Genomic DNA, 23,211 nt, shown 5'->3' on the forward strand with positions numbered 1-23,211 from the left:
TAAAGAGCTTTATTATCTCATCCATTCTTACTTAAATAATAAATATTCCAATAGGGCATTTTAAATTTTTTTTTTTAATTTTCATTAATTATCCCTAATTCACGGTTATGCCAATACTTAGTTAAAATAGATATTTGCACTGGAAAATTCCTTTACCCATTTAACCTAGTTATTTATCTGCGAGTGTGCTTATATCTATTGTATAATTTAATTTCGTTCGATGCAAAGCCCCGTAACTTTAAGGCTAAATTGCCGGCTAAGAGGAATAAACGACTATAAGGAATAACATCAGTAATTATTAGAAATAAAGCTCTATAGTGGGGAATAATCCCTAATATGGTAGCATTAGTGGAAGGAGTTTGTGCTTATAATTAATGACAGCCACTCCGGGATTAAGGCCTCTGTTAATAACTTAGCCAGGATACGTGCAAGTAGTCCCTTAATCCTTTGTATTATTACGAGCCTCACGTAGTCTAATCCTCTCTCTGCTTTACTACGCTTCTCCTCATCTTGTCCAGGTTATCCCTTTTTTTCATTATGTTATTCCAGGATCCCTCTTAAAATAAAGACGTGATCAGACCCACCGTTAGATCAGACATAATTCCGGTTCTTCCGCAGGAGAGATAGGAAACTCCAAAAGCCCAAGAGGAGAAAAAATAAGTTACTTCAATCCAATTTTCGATTACTTTATTGAAAATTAGATAGAGTTAAGAGTCTAAATTGATGATTATGTGAACAAGGACAAGGAGGAATAAAAACTGTTTTTTGAGCTTTTAAAGTAAAGAAAAGGGATACAGCAAATGTCATTAAAAAGTATATATTGAAGTATTTAAGGTGCAAGCCCTTTGTTGAAGTTTATTATATAATAAAAAAAAAAAAAGTTTGCTCATTTTTCATTCGGAGATATCCTTACAACTATCTACATCACTAAAAACATCATAGCACATAAATTAAAGTAGAGTACATTTCCTAAAATATGAACTCTATAACAGAGCTCTATGCGCATAATATATCTTGAGTTAATGATTTCCTTAAAAATAAAAAAAATAAGTTACCTTATACCAATTTTCAATTATTTTAATTAAAACTATATGCAGTCATAATTGATAACTCTACCAACCATGGTAAGAGGAATAAAAAATGGTGACTGTTCCAGAAGTTACAAAAAAATATTTTTTTTCTTTCACATTATGATAAAATTGAGCGTTATTTTCTGTTATAAATAGTAATGTTGTTTATAGATTAAAGTGAAAGGGTCATCTGTCGAGTCTAAGTTAAAAAAGAATAATTAATTTTGGCTAGATACTAGATTATTCAATCTTCCAGAAAAAATTAGGCAAGGAAAATGTAAATAATTGTATATAAAAATAAATAACTTGGAATAAGCGCTTGAGACCTGCACTTGTTGCACTGATGAAGGCCTGAAATTCTGTCCGAAACGTTGGGACAAATAAATAAGTTTTATTTATTTTTGTTCTTCTCTGACCGCACCCCCATCCATTTTATCTTCATTCATATATATGCACGGTCAACTATTAATTCTACATAAATAAAAAAATAGTTGAAGCTCTAACTGTAATTATGAAGACTATAATTAAGTAATAACAATTTACTGAGTGATTTTGTAAAAAAATGATAATAATGTTTTGTAATAAAGTAAACTCTAATTATTATATTATGGTAGTAGGTTTTCATAATTCTTTAATTGATATATTAATATTATTTTTCACCGTACCCGGAATCCGCTGATGGTGGCCCTTGTCTTTAACATTTCAAATAACAATAAATAACCAATTCAAATTCCACCCATTCATACAACTTCAGAATTAATCTGAAATGAATGAATTAATAGAACTATTTTTTTTATCTTGTGTTTATATTTTTTTCCCATTATTTAATTAGTATTATTATTTTGCTTTACATATTTTTATCGCTGTTTGGTATTATTAATTATTTTTCTCACATTACTTTGTCCTGTGTGTATAGCAGAGGTGGTCAACATTTTTGTATTTTTTTATCTTATAAGCGTGTCGCGATCGACTTATTGTCATATACATAGTCGAAGAGGAAGAAGGAGTGTGAAATGCATACTATGTATTTTTGCTAACTTAAAATGAAATTTGATTTTTTTTATCAACTACAATGTTTAAGTTGTACTATTTATTCGTAAATATGAAAAAGTTGTTATAAAAATGGCTGATAATTTGATTTCGATATTTCACTTTTGGGTTTGTTTTTTGGCCAGGAAAATGTATCATAAAAGAATAATACTTAGATTTTGCTAATCCATCAATAGCTCGCAGAATACACATCGCACAAAATATAGATATACTGTTTATCTTTACCTGTGTAGAAAACAACAACAATTATTATTTAAAATACCAAATAAAATATGTCTGAAACTATTGCTAGAACTTTATGTCTTCTACAATCGCTCCAAAGTCCATGGTAACCACTCTCCCCCCCCCCCAAACATCGCGAGCGACCGACGATCAACACAACTTGGCCTCGCGATCGACTTATTGGTCACCCCTTGTATATAGTATGACAGTTCTTTCAAAATTCAGTTATAGTTTACAGAGTAATATATTATAATAATAATAATAAACAGCTGTAAAAATAAGTTATGAAAAATAACAGTAATACTAATTAAATATTGGAAAAATAATATGAACACAAAGTAAATAAAATAATTTTTTTTTATTAAATACTTTTATTTATTGATAGATATTACAATCTGCCACACAGTTGTGGGAAATAGGTAATAATGATGTATGATCTCATACAAAATAAATAAATGAATGAAAACAAAAATATCTCTAAAATAAAAATAATTCAATTTTAACACGTCTACTTCAAGACAGTTACACAAACTCGGTTCTAATTATATGTAAAAAAAGGATATGTATTCATTATTTATTTATTTTTTTAATATATTATAATTTACAACTGTACATAATAATACATTCAGTAAATTTGATATCAGTTATAATGGAGTGATACAGGCGTGTAGCGAACTATTTATTAGTAGCACTTTAATAACGTTTTTACATTAGAAGGTCTCGAGGCCATCTTCTTTTAAGGCGCCTCGGAGGATTGTCACGAATGGAAGAGGAAACATGGTTAGAAACTAGTGGCTTTTGGTGCTTAGGGAGTTTATAATGGAAGGAATGATATCTGGTTCGGTATGCGTTATTTAATTTTTTTTCGTAAAAAAAAAACCAATAGATTAAATATCTATACATTAATATATTAATTTTAATATCGTTATGTTTTTTAAGCTAATATATATTTGTAATAATATTATATATGTATGTATATTGTATATATAAGATTAAGATTGGCGGACAAAGTGGGCGCTGACACCGGAGGGGGTGGAGGGAGGGTTGCTAAGGATACTATGGCATCTACTCGATATCACAGTCTACGCCCATCGTCCTTCCTTCCGTCATACCTTCTTCTCCTTTCATTTATTTATTGGTATTACATAGAAATCATATTTTATATTATTATAGTACATGTTGTTCAATACTCGATTGACCCGTTCCTAATTTTATAATGAGTTTTGATAATTCCGAAATGAACCTTGCAAGGTCTTAGCTATGACGATTGGAGCTCATTTTGCTTGTGATGCTGAGTATTTAATCCCTCAGTTCTTCAGGGTACAGAGCTCTGGAATGAGATAATTTCAATGAAAGGATCTCTCATAGAGTGATTTTTTCCGATTTAACGCACTTTAAATTTGGCCAATAGTAATAATTAGCCTCATACAAATAGAGTTAGTCAGTGTAGTAAATAGCTTATATATATATATGAACCAGAATGATGAATTAAAAATCTGTTATTTTAATTAATAATGACTACTAAGTTTTTCTATTTCAAGCGCTTATTAAATATTGCTTGATTTAACCATGTTAAAGTCTCCCCTTCCCGTTTTAAGCTAATATTGTAAGTGAAATAGAACCGTCGCTCTCTGGGGGTCCTAGCTGGACGGTTCTGGCGGGGAAGGATTACCTTTTTTCGTGTTATGATCTCCTCTTCTGAGATAAGAGTAAGGCTATCGTGAAAGATTTTTTTTTTTTTTTTTTTTTTTACAGCCGAAATAGCCCCTCCCTATTCCTAGTAAGCTCAAGGGAAACATGCCATCATCGATGACACCGCCTTTAGCGAACCTAGCAGCCTATCTTATAATGCCACACTGGCAAAACAAGATGATTCGTTAGCCGTTATATGTCTATACATTTCTTTCATTTGTATATATTTAATTGTTGTTTATTGTTGCTAGGTCAGAAAAAAAAAATTTTTTTTTACGTTATTTACATTTATCGCAATTAGATACATTACTGGAAGATTTATAAGTTTATTTATAAATGTGTAGTGAAAAAATCTTCCATGTTTAAATTTCTTTACTTATAATCCATTATAAGTGACAACGTTTCGGGACCATCGATCCATCATCAGGCGTACTTTCATTTTTGCCTACCACTAATTTATTTTGATACATTATAGCTTCTCCACAGTTGTTAAAAACATCTAATGGCCTATTTAAAATAAGGAGAGCCTTTCATTAATCACGCTAAGGAAATATATTTTTCGTGGTCACTTGCCAACAATAGTTTCATTTATTGTGTAGAGGCATCCTTGGTGACCTGGGCCCTGTTTCATAATGAAAGCTAATAGTATTAGCTCATAGTACAAGTGTAGAAACTAGTGTGGTAATAATACTAATACTTAGTTTTTTCATGATAGGGATGACTATTAGAGATATTACAGGAATTAAAAAATACTAAAGTAAAAGTTACTATTGTACAAGCCAGTGTAATTGAATTATGATAAATCTACAAGACTAATAGTATTAGTTTGTACTTTTTTATGAAACAGGACCCTGATGGATTGCTTCGAGCCATATATCTTAACCTCCTTGCCTTCATATCACGAGATAGTGACTGACTAGTCTCTGCTCTGATCCCAGATATCGGACACTGTACCTGTTAGATCCCAGGACTCGCAGAGCTTTTTTTTATCACGGTATTGTACACCTTTAGTACTTTTCGGGATTTCAGTATTGTTGACAGAGATAGAGAAGGCTCTGTTATACGCTGCTCTATCTCAGTCGATGAATTTGAAATTGTCTACTTTCCGAAATGACTTTTCATGCACGCAGACAATACCGTCGGTATATGATTGTAAGGCGACATATATATTTTGTATTACCTTCATTTACCTGTAAGCCGGTTTCTTCTTCTGTTAGTCTTTACGAGTCTTTCCATGTCATCTTGGTTATTTCGTAGGACCGCGTACGTTAGGATTATATGTTTCATTCTGACGTACACCTGTGTATAAAATGTGAGTTTTAGTGTGGTTCAAAACTTATTTTGATTAATGTTAAATATTAAAAAATAAATTGCCCCCCCCCAAAAAAAAAATCACAAGAATGTTGACTCTAATAAATATATTTTTTTGGACTGAAAGTTTCTATTAGGTGTTTGGAACTGATGTGGAACACAGGTGCTCTCCCCCTTTCAGAACATTTCTTACTTTTTTTTATCATTTATGTACAATTTTATGAATTCAAAACTCACTTTCCTCTCCTTAATTAACTTTATTTTCCCCATTAATTTTACTTCTCACCACTTTAAATCATGCACCATTAAACTTCTGCAAATGTGTTTCAATAGTATAAAAATCTATTAAGTTAGTTATTGGTAGTAGAGGTGATTCCTACCTATTGCACCGGTAACCTCTTTGGATTATAGGTAACAGCATCTGTTTAACGTATCTAGTTTGTATTTTTTTTTTTTTTTTTTTATTTATTCACCTAAACATTGAGAAATCAATTCAAATAACTTTTACTCTCCGTCGTGGTCTATGTTCTCTTGTTTTTCTAAACAAGCGAAATTTAACCCGGACAGACACAGTAAAATACCTTGGATTGACATTGGATAAACGACTTACATGGATCCCCCACATAATAACAAAGCAAAAACTAAATTTCTGACTTAAATTATCATTTTATCTTTTAAATAAACGATCAAAATTACCACTTTCAGAAAAACTAAAGATTTATACTTACCTTCTCAGACCAATTTGGACTTACGGTGCACAAATTTACGGATATGCCAAAAAAACTAACTTACTGAAACTGCAACAGTTTCAATCAAAATTACTAAGACTGATCAGTAGCGCCCCCCCCCCTACATCAGTAACAACAACTTACACAAAGACTTACGAACTCCTACGTACAAACAACCATTAAATCATTATATAAACGGTTTCACGACGCACTCCCAAGACACACTAATCCTCTGATGCAAGGACTATCAACACTAGACATACCAGATACGGGACGACGTTTACGAAGGAGCTGGAATAGGGACCTCTTAAATTGATTTTTAAATTTCAATTTTATTACAAAAGACTGATCTACATGACAATAATAAGGCCCATCTGGACATACGGAGTTGAGCTTTGGGGCTCCACTAAACCTTCGAATTCCTCTCGTATCAAATCTTTACAATCCAAAATCCTTCGTAAAATCCTCAATGCTCCTTATTTTGTTACTAATAAAACCATCCATAAAGACCTAAATGTTCTTTATGTAACCGATCTAGCCCGAACCCGATATTATTCCTTCCATAATAAACTCCCTAACCACCCAAACCCACTAGTTTCTAACCTTGCTTCCTCTTCCATTCCTGGCAATCCTCCGAAGAGAAGATGGCCTCGTGACCTTATATTGTAAACTGTTTTTTATAAATAAAAAAAAATAATTCAATTTTAATGAAGAGGCATCATTGGATGACCTTAATCTTCATGCCTTCATGACATTTTTTTTTTTTAATTTATTTATTTATTTTTTCTTCTCTCTCTACATCTCATTCGCTGGCTGTAAAAATACTTTTACAGCTGTGAATAAACTAAATAAAGTAAAAAAAAAAAATGTATTCACCTATCAGCTGTCTAACTATTTAACCTCTATCAATTCACCTACCTAAATTTTATCTCAGCCAATCCGTACATTTTCATTCCTGTAAGTATGATGCATAGATATCTTCTTTTCTTCATACATATCTTTCTGTTTCTATAACCCACATTGTTAAAGTAATTAGCTAGGGCCAATATTAATTAAAACCAATTGTAACTTTTAATGACCACTTAAATCTACCATTGTAATTTATTAATTTTGAAAGAAGATAGTTGACCATATAAGGTACATAGATTGTAGGAAGATAGTCCGGGTGGCGGTCAATAAAGGTATCAAAATAGTAAAAAGAAAATTATTTATTACCAACGTTTCGCCCCACTTTGCATTGCTTCGTCAGGGCTGTCGGATTGAAATAGAGATTTCCAAGTTGGAGTCTTTCCATCTGAGAGTCCGGACGAAGCCCTGCAAGGTGGGGTGAACCGTTTTTTGACAATAAATAGTTTTATTTTACTAGATACCTTTATTGACCGCCACCCGGACTGTTTTCCTACAATGTAATTTATTAATTTTTTATTTTGATTAGTTTTATCTTGTAATATTCTATATCCAATTAAGCGTCAATAGGACAACCAGGCTGTGGCCCCAACATATGTATAATCCAAACTTAATGCTGATAAAATATTTTTTTTTACGTAATATATTTTTTAATAAAATACCTGGAGAAATGAAAACCTCTGGTTAAACCATCTTTTTTTTCATAATCAAATACAATGGAATTACAGTTATGCTAATCAGGAAATTTATTCCGAATCTGACCTAGTACGAATTGAATATGATAAGAATAAATTGGGCAACATAATGAAGGGAACATAACGAATTCAACTGGAAATAAACGGCCCAAGGTAGCCCTAACTCATTCGACTCCTCTCATTCGAAATATTATTTAAATTAAGAGGAGAAATTCTGCCTTTATATGTAAATTGTAACGGTATTAATACTAACACTAATTGCAACAGTATAAATACTAACACTAAGAGGATGGGGCGTCCGGGAAGGATAACAACATTGTAGTGTACACTCCTCTTTTTTTCTCGGTCCGACTAATTAAAATCTATCATAGTCTCCATCCCCCTCCCTACTTCAATTAATTAAAACAACGGTTCGTCATAATTAAAAACCATTTGAGGACCCCCGGCGCGCCCCTATTAGGGCGGCAACTCTTCTCGCCCTTTTACAGGGCCCGAGGGAGGAGGTGGTACAAGCCCCGGCTTATTTTTTTGGCGCCCTTTCCCCGACCTCTTTGGCTTCAGCAATGTTCTACCCGCTCTTGATAGAAATGTTCGACAGAGCCATCTTTCATCGCCCCCGTATTTTTATTTCTTCCTTCATGTTTTCATATTTACTGTCTATGAAATGGTTCGATATTTTTTTTTAAATTCTTCTTTAGCTTGAAATCTTGTTGTTTACCTACCTTTAATGCGTCATTATATTTATACATATATATTTAAATTTTTTTTTCCAAATATTTTTCACTTGTTCGCATAATTTTCTTATTAAATTTTTTATCACCATTATTATTATTTTTTTGTCTTAAAAATTAAATCTGTATCACTGCAACTTTTGAAGGGTCAGGGCTGCGGTACTTCAAAAGGACGTACTGTTGCTAGACTAACTAGGGCAAATAGGTAATTTGGTCTGAATCGCATTCGACCGCCAGATTTTTACCTAATTATGGATACTCACTTCATGAGACTGTGTAGACCCCGGAGAGCTCCCGAACCCACAGGGTAGACTTAGGGCTAAAGTGAAACAGAAAATAATTATCTAGCACAGGTGGATTCGAATCTTGGAGTTAATAGGACAGTGCCTTATCACTGAGCTACCCACTCTTCTCAAATTTATTATTTTTTTTATCTGAAAAATTTTATTTTGACCTTTAAAATAATTACAATGAGCAAATGCGATGAATTATATAAACATAGCATGGGCAGGTATATGGAATACAGCACTCATCCTCTTTACGTTCAAGTAAACTATACACGATTAGACTATGAGGTCACTTATCCAACTCCTCTTCAATCTTCACCGAGTAGAAAGGTCTTATGTCGCTATGTACAAATTACAAAATATAATTTATTACAGAATCGTTTGTAAGTCATACAAATGTAGTTTGTTATAGTCGAAATGCATAGGTCGGTTATTTTAAAAATTAGAGTTCATTATAGTTTAAAGTCCATTATCTTTTAATAAATAACTGTATAAGATAATTTAGAACGCCTGTGTAGCATGGAATATAATGATCTCTGACAGAAATTCAACGTTTAACGTTTTGTCATGAAGTGTTGGCCTTTTGTCATGAATTAGTAACATTTTTGTTTTTAAATATTGTAATTAGTGTCGCCGCTTTTGGTCAGAACCAGATACCAATCCTTCCATAAATCCATCCTTCGATAAACTTCCAACAAGCCAAACCCACTCGTTTTAACCTGACTTCTACTTCACTACCTGATAATCTTCCTTGGCATCTGAAAAGAAGATGGCCTCGAAATCTTCTCTAGAAATGTTTTTGGAGTTCAATCAATGGGTAGATTCTCGACATATTTGTATCATGCCATTATATAGCTAACATCAAATTTTCTTGTTTATATTTTTAATACAATTGTAAATATCAATACATGAATTAAAATAAAAAAGTAATTTAATTGTATATGTTTTTACGAAATGGTATTGGCCACGAAATCTATAGTAAAATAAATTATAAAGATCCTTCACTCATTATCAGAGTGTTTCTGGCTTTAGCCCGAAATTCTTTTCTCATTTTATTTCTTGTTTACATAATTTGATAAGAATGTTTTTAATAACATTTTTTTTTGTTTTTTACGCAGGTGTGGTTCCAAAACAGACGGACGAAGTGGCGGAAGAAGCACGCAGCAGAGATGGCGACGGCGAAGCGGAAACAGGAAGAAGCTGAAGAGAGCGACGAAGAGGAAGCGAGAAACAACGCGGCGAAGCGACTGAGGCAGGAACTTGCCGCCCACTGTGGCCAACCCATCTAGCCGGCGCTACCAACCCCACTCTGTCTTATAAATATATAAATATATACTTGTATTATATTTAAATAAAAAAAAAAGGAATACATTACACTGTACATTTATGTATTATGGAGTTTTATGTTGCATTATTTCCATGAAATAGGACATCCTCCAACGGGCTCCAATAGTCTAACAGGATATTGTATATACTATATATGTACCTCTGACAAATAAAAATAGATCTAAATAACTATGTTAATTTCCGAAATAAGGATTATTAACAATTATTTTGTTATTTGTAGATTTTTAATAGAGGCGATTGTACATGATGTGTTGAAAGTACCAAAGATAATTTGTTTTTTATGTACATAATTTAAATTATTATATAATCGTGTATACATAAATTATATATGAGTTATAACTAGTTGTTAAGGAGATAGCAATATAAGTGTTGCCACGGCTTCTTCTGTTATTGTGTGGACTGTAAGCTTAGTCAACATATTTGTAATATATTATTGCCAATAAGTCATGTTTTATATTTTATCCTTTTTTCCTTCCCTTATTATTATAAATTTTAATTATTATTGGTTCGATCTTCTTATGAAACATACATTCATTAAATATTTCTACAATATATTTCATATTACATAAATAACTTATATTTTGACAAAGTAATTCATAATTTTATAGAGAAAAAATGAAGAAAAGAGATACACCAACGAAAATTATGCACTTATTTAATTATATCTTATCTAATAATATAAAATTATGTATAATTCATTCATCTGAAAAATAAATTATGACATTTTTATGCATTTTAAAGCGGGTAAACTAAGCAATATAATATTATTTTACTGTTATGAATGACTGGAAGAGAAAAAAAACGACAAATATTTCTTACTAAAATTAATAATTCATTATAAGAGTTAATAAAAAAAAAAATTGTAAATGTTTCGAAATCATTATAATCAATTCTAAAGAAAAATTAATAACAGACAGGTGGTAATGTCGAGTTTCGAGGACCATCGTGGGTGGTCTGTGTGACTTACTTAGATCTAGTAAAAGTATTAGTTATTTATCTTGGACCGTCAAACGCAAAAGTTTGAGGGGAATTAAATTTTTCATTTCATGGTGGATTACAAAGATTCATTATTGAAAATAGTTGTACCAAATGAAAACCGGTTCCAGTGCAAGGTATATTTGCAGATAATTGTCCGAATTCAAAGATTTTTTTTTTTAGATTTGATAGAAATAAAAGTATTATTTTTTTGGGGGAGTACTTTGGCACCTTCCAATGTAACATTAACTAATTAGCAGCATTATTATATATATTTATTCAATTGGCTCTACAGAGACACTGTAGATCTAAGGCCACACGACGGCCGTACCCGTGTTCGAATTCCAGCTGTAACAGTTAATTATTTATTCTGTTCTAGTAGCCGTGAGTCAACCCTATTGGTTCGGGAGTACTCCGGTTACTCTTAATTGAGGTAAAGTCTGGCGGCCGAGCGTGATTAAAAAGTAAATATTCAAGTATTTAAGATACAGGCGCACTGAAGTTTATTCCATCCGAGAAAAACCTAAGAGTTTCTCACATTTTTCATTCTATGTCCTTAAAAATAACTACATTAATAAAAAAAATGATACCAAATCATTTAAAGTAGAGTAAATTTTCTAAAATATGAGCTCTATAATAGAGCTCTTTACATTCAATAGCTCTGGAGATAAAGTTTTTCAAAAAGTAACATTTTTGTTTTACTAAATTACGAAAAATTAATATTTTGTGCATTTATTGTTGTAAATATAGTGGGAATTTCTTCTCCTATTAAGATGAATGTTTAAAGCTACTTAGATCATTAAACTAGCTTTAATTTGGGTGGTAATCTGTACGTCTTATAGTCCCTGAGAAATAGTTTATCATAAACCAAAAGTGTTTTTCCGAACAAGAAATTAACAATTTGCGATTTTCTTTTTGTTGAATATCCTAGAAAGTGCTACTCCTACACATGTTACTAATCCTCGATTGAGAGTTAATCGACATCTGTACGTCGTTCGTTGGGAGTAGTAGTTTCCATGGTATTTGCCTAAATCATTCACAAAATATTGATTTTTGTTAATTGAAAAAAATGTTGCATTTTGAAAAACTGTACCTTGAGAATTATTGAACGTATACAGACAGCTCTGTTAGGACTTATCCTTTTTTTTTTTTTTTTTTAGGCAAAATCAGCTTTTGAGTATTATAGATAGTTTTGAAGATATAGAATTCCGACTGGAAAAATTTTTTGTATTTTTTGAATCAAGCGCCATCTATTATTCCTGCCAACTATGGTTGGTAGTCATCAGTTTTGACTATTAACTAAATATATTTTTCATTAGAGTAATTTAAAATTGGGGTGAAATAACTGAAATAAGAGGATTGTCATATGGCATAGTACGTTTTGAGTTATTTTATTTTTTTTTTTTTTAATAATTTATTTATTGTTATTTGCTGTATATACATATATACACATCAAATAAATTTGCTTTAAGTGATATTATGACATGATACAAACATGTGGAGAATCTACCCATTGATAGAACTCCAAAAACATTTCTAAAGGAGAAGATCTCGAGCCCATCTTCTTTTCAGACGCCTAGGAAGATTATTAGGTAGTGAAGGAGAAGCCAGGTTAGAAACGAGTCGGTTTGGGTGGTTAGGAAGCTTATTATGGAAAGATTGGTATCTGGTTCTGGCCAAATCCGACATTGAGGTCCTGTGGATGATTTGATTTGTGACAAAGTAAGGAGCATTAAGGATTTTACGAAGGATTTTGGACTGTAAGGATTGGATTCGAGAGGAATTAGATGGTTTAGTGGAGCCCCATAGCTCAATCCGTATGTCCAGATAGGCCTTATGTCATGTTATTAACAGTCATGTAGATCATCAGTCTTTTGTAATGGATTGGAAGTTTGGACCGTTTGTCTAGTAAATGTTGTAATAGTCGGAATCAACGTGCAGTTTCCTGTCTTTTCAGTCTTGTGTGAGGATTCCATGTCAATCGTTTGTTCAGATTTAGTCCTAAGTAACGGATCTTGAGTTATTTTAAACCTTAATTGTGATTGTAAAATAATGATTTGAACAACTCTATATACACCAACAAAAATAAAATCCCTATGTGAAGCAAAAATATTAAACATAATCGAATTCAGAAAAAAAATTAATCTTTCTTTTGAAAAGTCACTAAATCCGATTGACACATACCTAATTATGACATAAAATTGAATCCAGAAAGGACACTGCCAGATGTTACTTTACTTTAGAATATTAGTAGGGTTAATGAGTGGACACTAATTTGGTTAAAGGATTAGAAACTGAACAAAGATGAATTTATTGGTTTGTCGAACAAGAGAGAAGTACTAAATACAAAATATATGGTAATTATAAGTTATGAAGGGTTGACTAAAAGAAACATGCGAATTTTAATTTTATAATTTTATAATTTTGAATTGAAGGGAGCGAAAATGAATCATCGATGCGTCGCTGAGCAGGTAGACCAGGCTAGAAATGATTCACCCAGTACAAAAGACCAAGAGGATAAAGAAGGCAGTCATTTCAGCACAATTTTTAATTACTTTAATGAAAACTAAGTATAATTACGAGTCAAAATTGATGAGTCTGCCAAGTATAGGTAGGGGAAAAAATAGAGACAGTTTCAAAACATTAAAAAAAAAAAATTTATTCCAAGCACTATTTATTTATTTAATGTGATTTACAACTGTACAATAATAAATACAATAAGTAAATATGTTGTATGTTTCATATGCACTTGAAAATCTTGGGAAGGAACCACCCATTGGTAGTACTTCAAGCATTAATTTAAATTAGAAGGTCCCGAAGCCACCTTCTTTTCAGACACCTCGGAGGATTAGCAGGGATTATTAAGGATGAGAGATTAAGAATTAATGGGTAAGTAGTTTGGAATGAAAAGACGCATATCTGTTTTGGGCCAAATCTGCAACGAATGGGATGTTAAGGACTATATCTTTAAACCTACCGACAGCACCAGAAACCCTAATAGAGCTATTTAAGTTCATTATTATTCGAGATATAGCTTTTTAAAAAGAATTATTTCATAAAAAAATGTTCAAAAAGATCAGTAGTCAGTGAATTTATTTTGAAAATTCTATATCTCAAAAACCAATTGACGTACAGATGTCTATTAGCACTCAAATTAAAGCTACTTTATAGACTATAAATGGTAAAATATTAGCCCTAATAGAGATATTTACGTCGAATACTTCATTAAAAAGCAAAATTTAATAAAAAATGTACTGAAAAATCCGAGCAACTATAAATTAAAATTTTGTGAATTTATTTTATCAAATATCATAAAACATACTACTTCTGCAAAGATAAACTTTACAAACTGCTTTATTTTAGCTAATAAATACTTAAATACGTTTTAATTTGAGTGAGTGCTAGTACACATCGGTACGTCGAATGGTTCCTCAAATATAGATTTCTCAATATATATTTTTCGGTACATTTTTAAATGAAATGTTACTTTTTAAAAAACAATATCTCGGGAACTATTGAACATAAATAGCTATATTACAAGAATAGGCAGGAGGGATGAAAAATGGCAGCTGTTTTAAAACGTTAAAAAAATTAATTTTTCATTCAGAGCTCTATATCTTTTAAACAACCAATACTAGAAAAACTGATAATACAATATTTACAGAAGAGTAAAGCTACTACCCTAATAGAGCTACTTTATAGTAAGTTAAATTTCCTTTATTTTGAGTGTTTACTGACATATGTACGTCTTATGGATCTAGAGATATATTTTTTCAAAAATCCAACATTTTATACGAACAACTAGAAATTAACATTTTGTGAGTTTATTTTGTCAAATATCATAAAAACTACTTCTTCTACAAAGATAAACATAATTAACTATTATGTAGTAAATTTAACTAGCTTTAATTTGAGCGCTGGCAGACATCAGTTTGTCCAATGGCTTCTGAAATAATGTTTTTCATAAATCAAACTTATTGTCCGAACAACTATAAATCAATTTATTTTAGCAAATATCATGAAAACTACAATTCCTACGAATGTAAAGGTGATAAACGTCTTTATAGTCCATTAAACTAGCTTTAATTTGAGTGCTAATAGACATCTGTACCTCCCATAGTTCCTGAGACATAGATTTCTAAAAATACTAATCTTTCAGTAGATTATAAAGAAATTTTTCTTTTTAAAAAGCTATATCTCGAGAAATTTTGGACGTAAATAGCTCTTTTAGGGCTAATATTTCAGCAAATTTACTCTTCTTTAAATAATGTTTTCTTAGATTTTCCAGTGTTATCGGTAGTTTTTAAGATATAGAGTTCCGAATGAAAAATCAATGTTTTTTTAAGGTTTTGAAACAGCCGCCATTTTTTTTTCCCCCTACCTATACTTGGCGGACTCATCAATTTTTACTAGTAATTATACATAGTTTTTATTTATGTAATCAAAAATTGGGGTGATATAAAACTGCCTTTTCTTCCCGGCTCTTGTACTATACCGACCGCGGAAAAGTAGAGTAACTGCAGGAGAGAACTTGAATGGTGAGGATGTCGACTTCATCCACATGTAGTACAAGAGCCTGGGAGAAAAACGTCAGTTATTTCACCCCAATGTTTTATTACTTTAATGATAACTATGTATAATTAATAGTCAAAATTACGGTTATTTCAAAATCCTAAAACAAATAATTTTTCATTTAGACCTCTATATCCTTAAAAATACCAACAACACTAGAAAACCTAAGAGGAGATTATTTAAAGAAGAGCAAATTATATAAAATATGAGCCCTAATAGAGCTATTTAAGTTGAAGTTTAGTTATACTCGGGATATGGCTTTTTAAAAAGCGACATTTCATACTAATTGCACTGAAAAATCAGTAGTTAGTGGATTTATTTTATGTGTAATTTTATGAAATATTGCTTTTTAAAAAGCCATATCCCGAGAACTATTCAACTTAAATAGCTCTATTTGGGCTCATATTTTAGATAATTTGCTCTTATTTAAATAATTTTCTCTTAGGTTTTCTTGTATTGTTTATATTTTTAAAGATATTGAGCTCCGAATGAAAAATTGATTTTTTTTTATTATTTTGAAACAACCGTCAATTTCTATTCCCCTAACTATACTTGGCAGACTCATGAAGAATTTAGGCTAGTAATTATACATAGTTTTCATTAAAGTAATCAAAAATTGGGGTGAAATAACTGCCGTATACATAAAAATAAAATAAGATTGTTAAAAAAATAATATTTTAAATATATTGTGTTTAGTTTATAATCAATTATTGTTGGAAAAAAGAAAAAGTAGAAATAATTTTTTTTTATCTTTTTAATACGTTAGCGTTCATATATCATGGATTGGCAAGTATGCTGTGTGTTTTAGCGACCCGATGTGTTGAAGCCACTTCAAATTGACGATGTATTTTTTGTAGGAAAGCTTTAAAAGAACAAAAATAAGCTGGCTCGGAATATAAACATTTATTTGGTTAATCTAATATTAGAAAACTTAAATATAAAATAAACAAGAGAGGCCTTTTAGATAAAAATAAAATTAGCTAAATAAATTTTGAAAACTAAAAGAAACAAATTTACAAAATCAATAGATATATAAAATAAATACACTAGTCGGTCCCGAAGAAAAGTTTATCCACTCTGATAAATCAGAGGAAGATAGTTTACTGTCAAGATGTGTAGGTTGCATTTCCGTAGCTACAAACATTCCTGTAACTCCTAAAATGGTCCAAAGTTGGTAGCCCATGATGGTCGAAATGCATAAAAGCCAAGATGGCCACACTGGCATTTATTGAGGGCAGATAGGGCCAGCTTGTTGTAATAAGTTGCTAGTTGAACTATACGAGCCGACTAATTAGCAACAACTCATATTCCACACAAAGGCCAGAAACGCAGAAAAGGTCTTGTTCCGGACTTCAATGTTGGCTAAAACACTCAAATTGTCCAATAAACAATACCAATTGAAGGTAGACAGGACTAGTTAGAAACTATCATGGCCACTAATTAGCAGGAACTGATCTTAAAACGAAGATGGTCGGCATGTTGCTAGGCGACGTCTTGGCGACGGTTATCAACACTTAGAAATAGTTTCTTTCACATAATTATAACGCAAAAATATAAATACATATTTTTCTTCTCAAATAACTAAATTCTAATTAAAATAATATAAATAAAAATAAATGTAACTAAATTAAACTCTAATACTAACTAAATACTATTTACAAATTATTCAGAAAGTAATTATAAAATATGGCGTTAACACGATGTATTTGGGTAACATTGCCGAATAAAGTATTTCTTCCTATATACATGTATATCTTACTGTCATGCATAACAAAAGAATGAGAATAGAAGTACACTAAAAGGGAATTGACCTTCTCGAAGATCAGCACACAGAAGAAGAGGTTAATGGTGATAGAGAAAAGGAGACGATTAGAAGTAGAAGAATGGAGTCCTCAGTTACTTTGCATATTATTCCCGTTCCAACTAGCCTTTAATTAAAAACAAGTGCGGGTGGTTAGCCTGAAAAAGGATATAAAGATTGCAATTAAGTAAGACGATGATGGGGCCAGGTATTTAGATGCAAAACAAGCCCCGCTTCATAATAACTTCCTCTTGGGGAATTTTCTTGATTTTTTTTCTCCCTTTATATTCCCCCAAGTCGCCTTCCCCCGCTCTCATTCTAAACCACAGCCTCCTAGAAATTTACTTCGACACAGTTTGGTTATTTTGTAATCTTTAAGGACTTCGCGTTCTGAATTTTGGTATTTATTTATTTTTATTTATTTATTGATATTTACAACTTTATTAAAAATATATACAAGTAAATTAGATGTTAGTTATACGATGACATGTGAAGAATCTATCTATTGATAGAACTCCAATAATATTTCTAGAAAAAAGGATTTTGAGGCAACCTTCTTGGCCATGTGTCTTTCAGAGGCCTTGTAGGATTATAAGGTAATAAAGAAGTAGGTTAGAACTAAGTGGATTTGATGTTTGTCATGAAAGGATTGGTATCTAGTTCTTGCCAAATCAGTGACACATGGAACATGGAGATTTTGATCGATGACTTAATTTGTGACAAAATAAAAAGCATTGAGGATTTTAGGAGGATATTTTTCGGAGGTTTTATTTTTTTTTCAGAGGAGGTTATTTTCAGACTAATTTTACTAAAATATTTATTCCTATATTTCTCAAAATTTATTTTGATTTAATATCAAAAACTTTTAAGCGTGCAAGATTGGTTACGATATATTTGGTTACGATATAAAACGGGATTAAAAAAACAAAACAGTAGTTCGTATTTTTTCAACGTATCGACATTGGTCATAACACTATATTGTCTTAAATGCACTGGAAGCAAGTGGACGAGGAAAGCCGAAAAAAGTGAATTTTCTTTATGGCGGCCATATTGTCAGTATGATTTTATTAAATATAATCATTTAGTGAGTTTCTTCGTTACAAATTTTTTCTTTATTTTAAAAAATACAGACATTTCGGAGTCCTCCTCTGTTTTCAGTGTACTTCTAATATTTATTCTAGTATTTTGGACTATAAGGATTGGATACGAGAGGGATTGGAAGGTTTAGTGGAGTCCCAAAGCTCAACTCCGTAAGTCCAAATAGGTCTTATTATTGTCATGTTGATCTGTCTTTTGTAATGAATTGGAAGCTTAGATCATTTGTCTAGTAAGTGCTGTAATAATCGGATTTGACGAGCAGTTTCCTTTCTTTTCAGTCTTGTATGAGGATTCTAAGTCTATCGTTTGTCCAGATGTCGACAGGAATAGGTGGAGTTTTATTAAAGGATATAATGGAGCGGGAATGCATAGGTTTTTACGACGAAGGGTAAATGCGATTTGGTGGGATTTATTAGAATTTATTTCAATTCTCCAATTTTGACACCATTCTTCATAAGATATAACTATATAAGATAAGATAAGATAACCTGAGGTACACCAGCCCACTGAGAAAAGAAGGATGAATAAGCGTTGTTTTTGAACTACCTTAAATAATTTGTCAAATAGTTAAGAACGGATAATAAGAAATTGTGTTGGTAGGAATACACAGATCTTATATAGCAGTGTCGGGTGTCAGGATCGGTCAAAAATCATTTTTTTTTTAAATGTATCACAATTTTAATCACGCTCTACCACTAGCGCTCTCGAAAAGACAGGAATGGAAAGCTTATCGGTAAGGCTCTGCGTTACTAACTTCAAGGACCGAATTCGAATCCGACTGTTGTAGATAAATAGTTTATATTGAGTCAGACCTGTTGGTTCCAGAGCCCTTCGGGGTCCACCCAGCCTCATAAAATGGGTACCCTTTAATTGGATAAAATTCTGGCGGTCGAGTTTGATTCTGACCAAATTACCTTCTTGTTTAACCGTTGGTCTAGTCATAATACTTCCTTACATCTTCACACCTGACCCCTAATTGGTTATAGCAGTACAGATTTATTTATTCTTTACCACTGAAGACTTATTATTAAATTGAGAATTTATAAGGATTAAAGTATAAATTAAAAAAAAAAATCGAAAATATTTTAGTTAATCAAATACACTTGGACATGTTCTCATCATGTGTATAAAATGTTTTTTTTTTTTTTTTAATTTATTTATTAATATTTACAACTGTGCATAAATACATCAATTAAATTTGAGGAAATCATAATGGTATGGTACAAGCATGTAGAGAAACTACCATTGGTACCACTACTCTAAAAACATTTTTACAATATAAAGTTTTGAGCCAATCTTCTTTTCTGATGTCTCTGAGGATTGTCCGGAATGAAAGAGGAGGCGAGATTAGAAAGTGATGGGTTTGAGTGGTTAGGGAGTTTGTAATGAAAGGATTGATATCTGGTTCGGGCTAGATCGGTTACAAATGGATCATTAAGGTCTTTGAGGATGATTTTATTTGTGACAAAGTAAGGACCATTTAGGATTTTACGAAGGATTTTGGATTGTAAAAATTAAAATAGTTTCTATAATCAAAATTTAATGCAGGTCACAGTCAGTACTAAATACGAGTTATATGACTTAATAATATTTTTTGATATAGCTGCTAAATGTTATTTCATTTATTATTAAAATAAAATATAGAACTTCTGATTTTATGTAGTCTTTAACTCCTAACGATATTACATTTAATCTTGTAGATGATGAGGGGGCAGTAAAGCGAATTACTGTTGGTCTACGGCCGGGGTAAACGTCCCTGACATTTTAATCATCTAATAGTTCCATAGTGTACGGGCTCTGAGGGGGGAAGGAAAGGGGGCCGGGAAAGGGGGCGCAAGGATTTATCGGCGGTCCTCAGGGAGCAGCATCATCTTGTAGCCATGGCGACCGATTGAATCTTATCTTATCAATTAGGAGGGGTGCTCTGGTCAGTCCGATTCTTTTCTTCTTATCGGGTCGGTGGTCAGGAGGGGGGGGGGGGGGTCTATCGATTGAAATCTATTCCCTTCATCAGGGAGCTCTAGTATCGTCGATGGGATTGAATAGAATCGATGTCAATAAAATGTTGCCACATTGTATCCTAGCTCATAGTACAAGAGCCGGGAAGAAAAGGCAGTTATCTCACCCCAATTTTTGATTACTCCAATAAAAACTATGTATAATTACTAGTTAAAATTGATGAGTCTGCCAATTTTGTATAGGTAGGGGAATTAAAAAATGGCGGCTCTTTCAATACCATAAAAAATCATTGATTTTTCATTCGGAACTCTATATCTTAAAAACTACTGATAACACTAGAAAATCTAAGGAACATTATTTAATGAAGAGTAAATTTGCTGAAATATTAGCCCTAAAAGAGCTATTTACGTCCAAAAGTTCTCGAGATATAGCTTTTTAAAAAGCAAAATTTCTTTATAATCTACTGAAAGATTAGTATTTTTAGAAATCTATATCTCAGGAACTATGTCTATTAGCACTCAAATTAAAGCTAGTTTAATGGACTATAAAGACGTTTATCACCTTTACATTCGTAGGAATTGTAGTTTTCATGATATTTGCTAAAATAAATTGATTTATAGTTGTTCGGACAATAAATTTGATTTATGAAAAACTTTAGTTCAGAAACCATAGGACGTACTGATGTCTGCCAGCGCTCTAATTAAAGCTAGTTAAATTTAATTCAAAATAGTTAATTATATTTAAATTTGTAGGAGTAGTATTTATGATATTTGACAAAAATAAACTCACAAAATGTTAATTTATAGTTGTTCGTATAAAATGTTGGATTTTTGAAAAATATATCTGTAGATTCATAAGACCTACATATGTCTGCCAACAGTCAAAATAAAGGAAATTTAACTTACTATAAAGCAGTTGATGACACTTATCTTCGTAGGGATAGTAGCGTTTATGATATTCACATATGAATATAAATTGGGCAAATGAAAATTTGTCCGTGCAGCTATAAATCAATTTATTTTAGCAAATTTCATGTAAACTATTACTCCTACGAAGATAAACATCATAAACTACTTTATAGCTCATTATACTAGCTTTAATTTGAGTGCTAATAGACTTCAGTACGTTAAATGGTTTTTGAAATATGAATTTCTTTAAATAAATTCACTAACTACTGATTTCTTAGTACGTCCCATTCAACATGTTTATGAAATGTTGCTTTTTAAAAAGCTATATCTCGAAAACTATTTAACGTAAATAACTCTATTAGGGCTCATATTTTAGCAAATTTACTCTTCTTTAAATAATGTTCTCCCATATTTTCTAGTGTTATCGGTAGTTTTTACGATATAGAGCTCCGAATGAAAAATCAATATTTTTTTAAGGTTTTGAAACAGCCGCCATTTTTTAATTCACCAATCTATACTTGGCAGACTCATCAGTTTTGACTATTAATTATACTTTTCATTAAACTAACCAAAAATTGGGGTTAGATAAAATCTCTGATTTTTGCTTATCTCAGGTCATAGCGAAATAGATTTTTTTTTCTCGTCGAGTAAAAAATGAACAACTTATCTGCATCGAGATGGAGTTATTACGCCATACGGTTTCAGTTACTAGTGCTATTAGCTCTCGGTAATCCTGACGGTAAAAAGCCGTCCAGAAGACCCGGAGCCGGGATACGGCGCGGTAATCCGAAGAGGAAGAGACCTAATGAGAGGAATCGGAGGATCTCGCTAAGGGTAGGATTAGGGAGAAGGACTCTTACTAATTATGGTAGCCATCTACATTTATAATGAGCTGAGGACTGACTCACGTAAGTTGTCCTGGCTTTGCGGCGGAGGGAAGCAATCCCTCTATTAAAATGACAATACCTCGCCCGCATACATTATCCCAAAGGCATCCTCTCTCTTGTTTAGGAAATTTGCAATTAAATTATCTCTAACCCGCCTCCTTATCCTAAACGCTATCCCTCTCCAATTGCCTGATTCACAATTATTTGTTTATAAATATGAAACAATTTCGTCTAATATTATAAGAAGATAGTTGACCGTATGAGATTTATTGTAGAAAGATAGTAATAGGTGGTAAAGGTATCAAAATAGGAAAAGAAAACTATTTATTGTTGGACAACGTTCCGCCCCAATTTGCAGGGCTTCTTCAGGGCTAAATGAAAAAACAAGATACAAACATTATAGAATTGACAAAACATTATAATAAAAAACATTTCCAAACAATTGTTATGTTTATAAAGTAAATAAAAAATAAATAATAATAACAATATAAAGAATTATAAAGTTACTAATAAATACAACCAGAGGGTTGTTTCATAATAAAGTACAAACTAATACTATTAGTCTTGTAGATTTATCTTAATTCAATTACACAGACTTGTACTTTAGTATTTTTTAATTCCTGTAATATCACTAATAGTCATCCCTATCATGAAAAAATAAGTATTAGTATTATTACTACACTAGTTTCTACATTTTTACTATGAACTAATACTATTAGCTTTCATTATGAAACAGGGTTTAGAAATCAATATTGTGTGAATTTATTTTGTCAAATATCATGAAAACTACTACACCTACGAAGATAAACGTCATAAACTACTTTATGGATTGTTAACAAGGTTTAATTTGTGTGCTACTAGACTTCTGTACGTTGAATGGTTCCTGAGATATAGATTTCCACATTTACTGGACTTTAGTAGTTTTAAAGATCTGGAGCTCCGAAAGAACAAGTTTTTTTTTTTAACGTTCTG

General features: G+C 31.6%; 1 protein-coding gene across 1 annotated transcript in view; it reads left to right on the top strand.

Moving 5' to 3' along the window:
* LOC106686707 (homeobox protein Nkx-6.2) overlaps positions 1–10,423 on the top strand; it is a 101,593-nt gene extending 91,170 nt beyond the window's left edge. The window contains exon 3 of the mRNA XM_014430146.2: positions 9,811–10,423. Within this exon, the coding sequence (XP_014285632.1) occupies positions 9,811–9,981 (171 nt within the window). The 3' untranslated portion in view covers positions 9,982–10,423. The remainder of the gene's footprint in view (positions 1–9,810) is intronic.
* Positions 10,424–23,211: the final 12,788 nt, after the last annotated feature.

The sequence above is a fragment of the Halyomorpha halys genome, unplaced genomic scaffold (assembly GCF_000696795.3).
Source record: "Halyomorpha halys isolate HHAL.00 unplaced genomic scaffold, Hhal_1.1 Scaffold863.1, whole genome shotgun sequence".
Classification (NCBI taxonomy): Eukaryota; Metazoa; Arthropoda; class Insecta; order Hemiptera; family Pentatomidae; genus Halyomorpha; species Halyomorpha halys.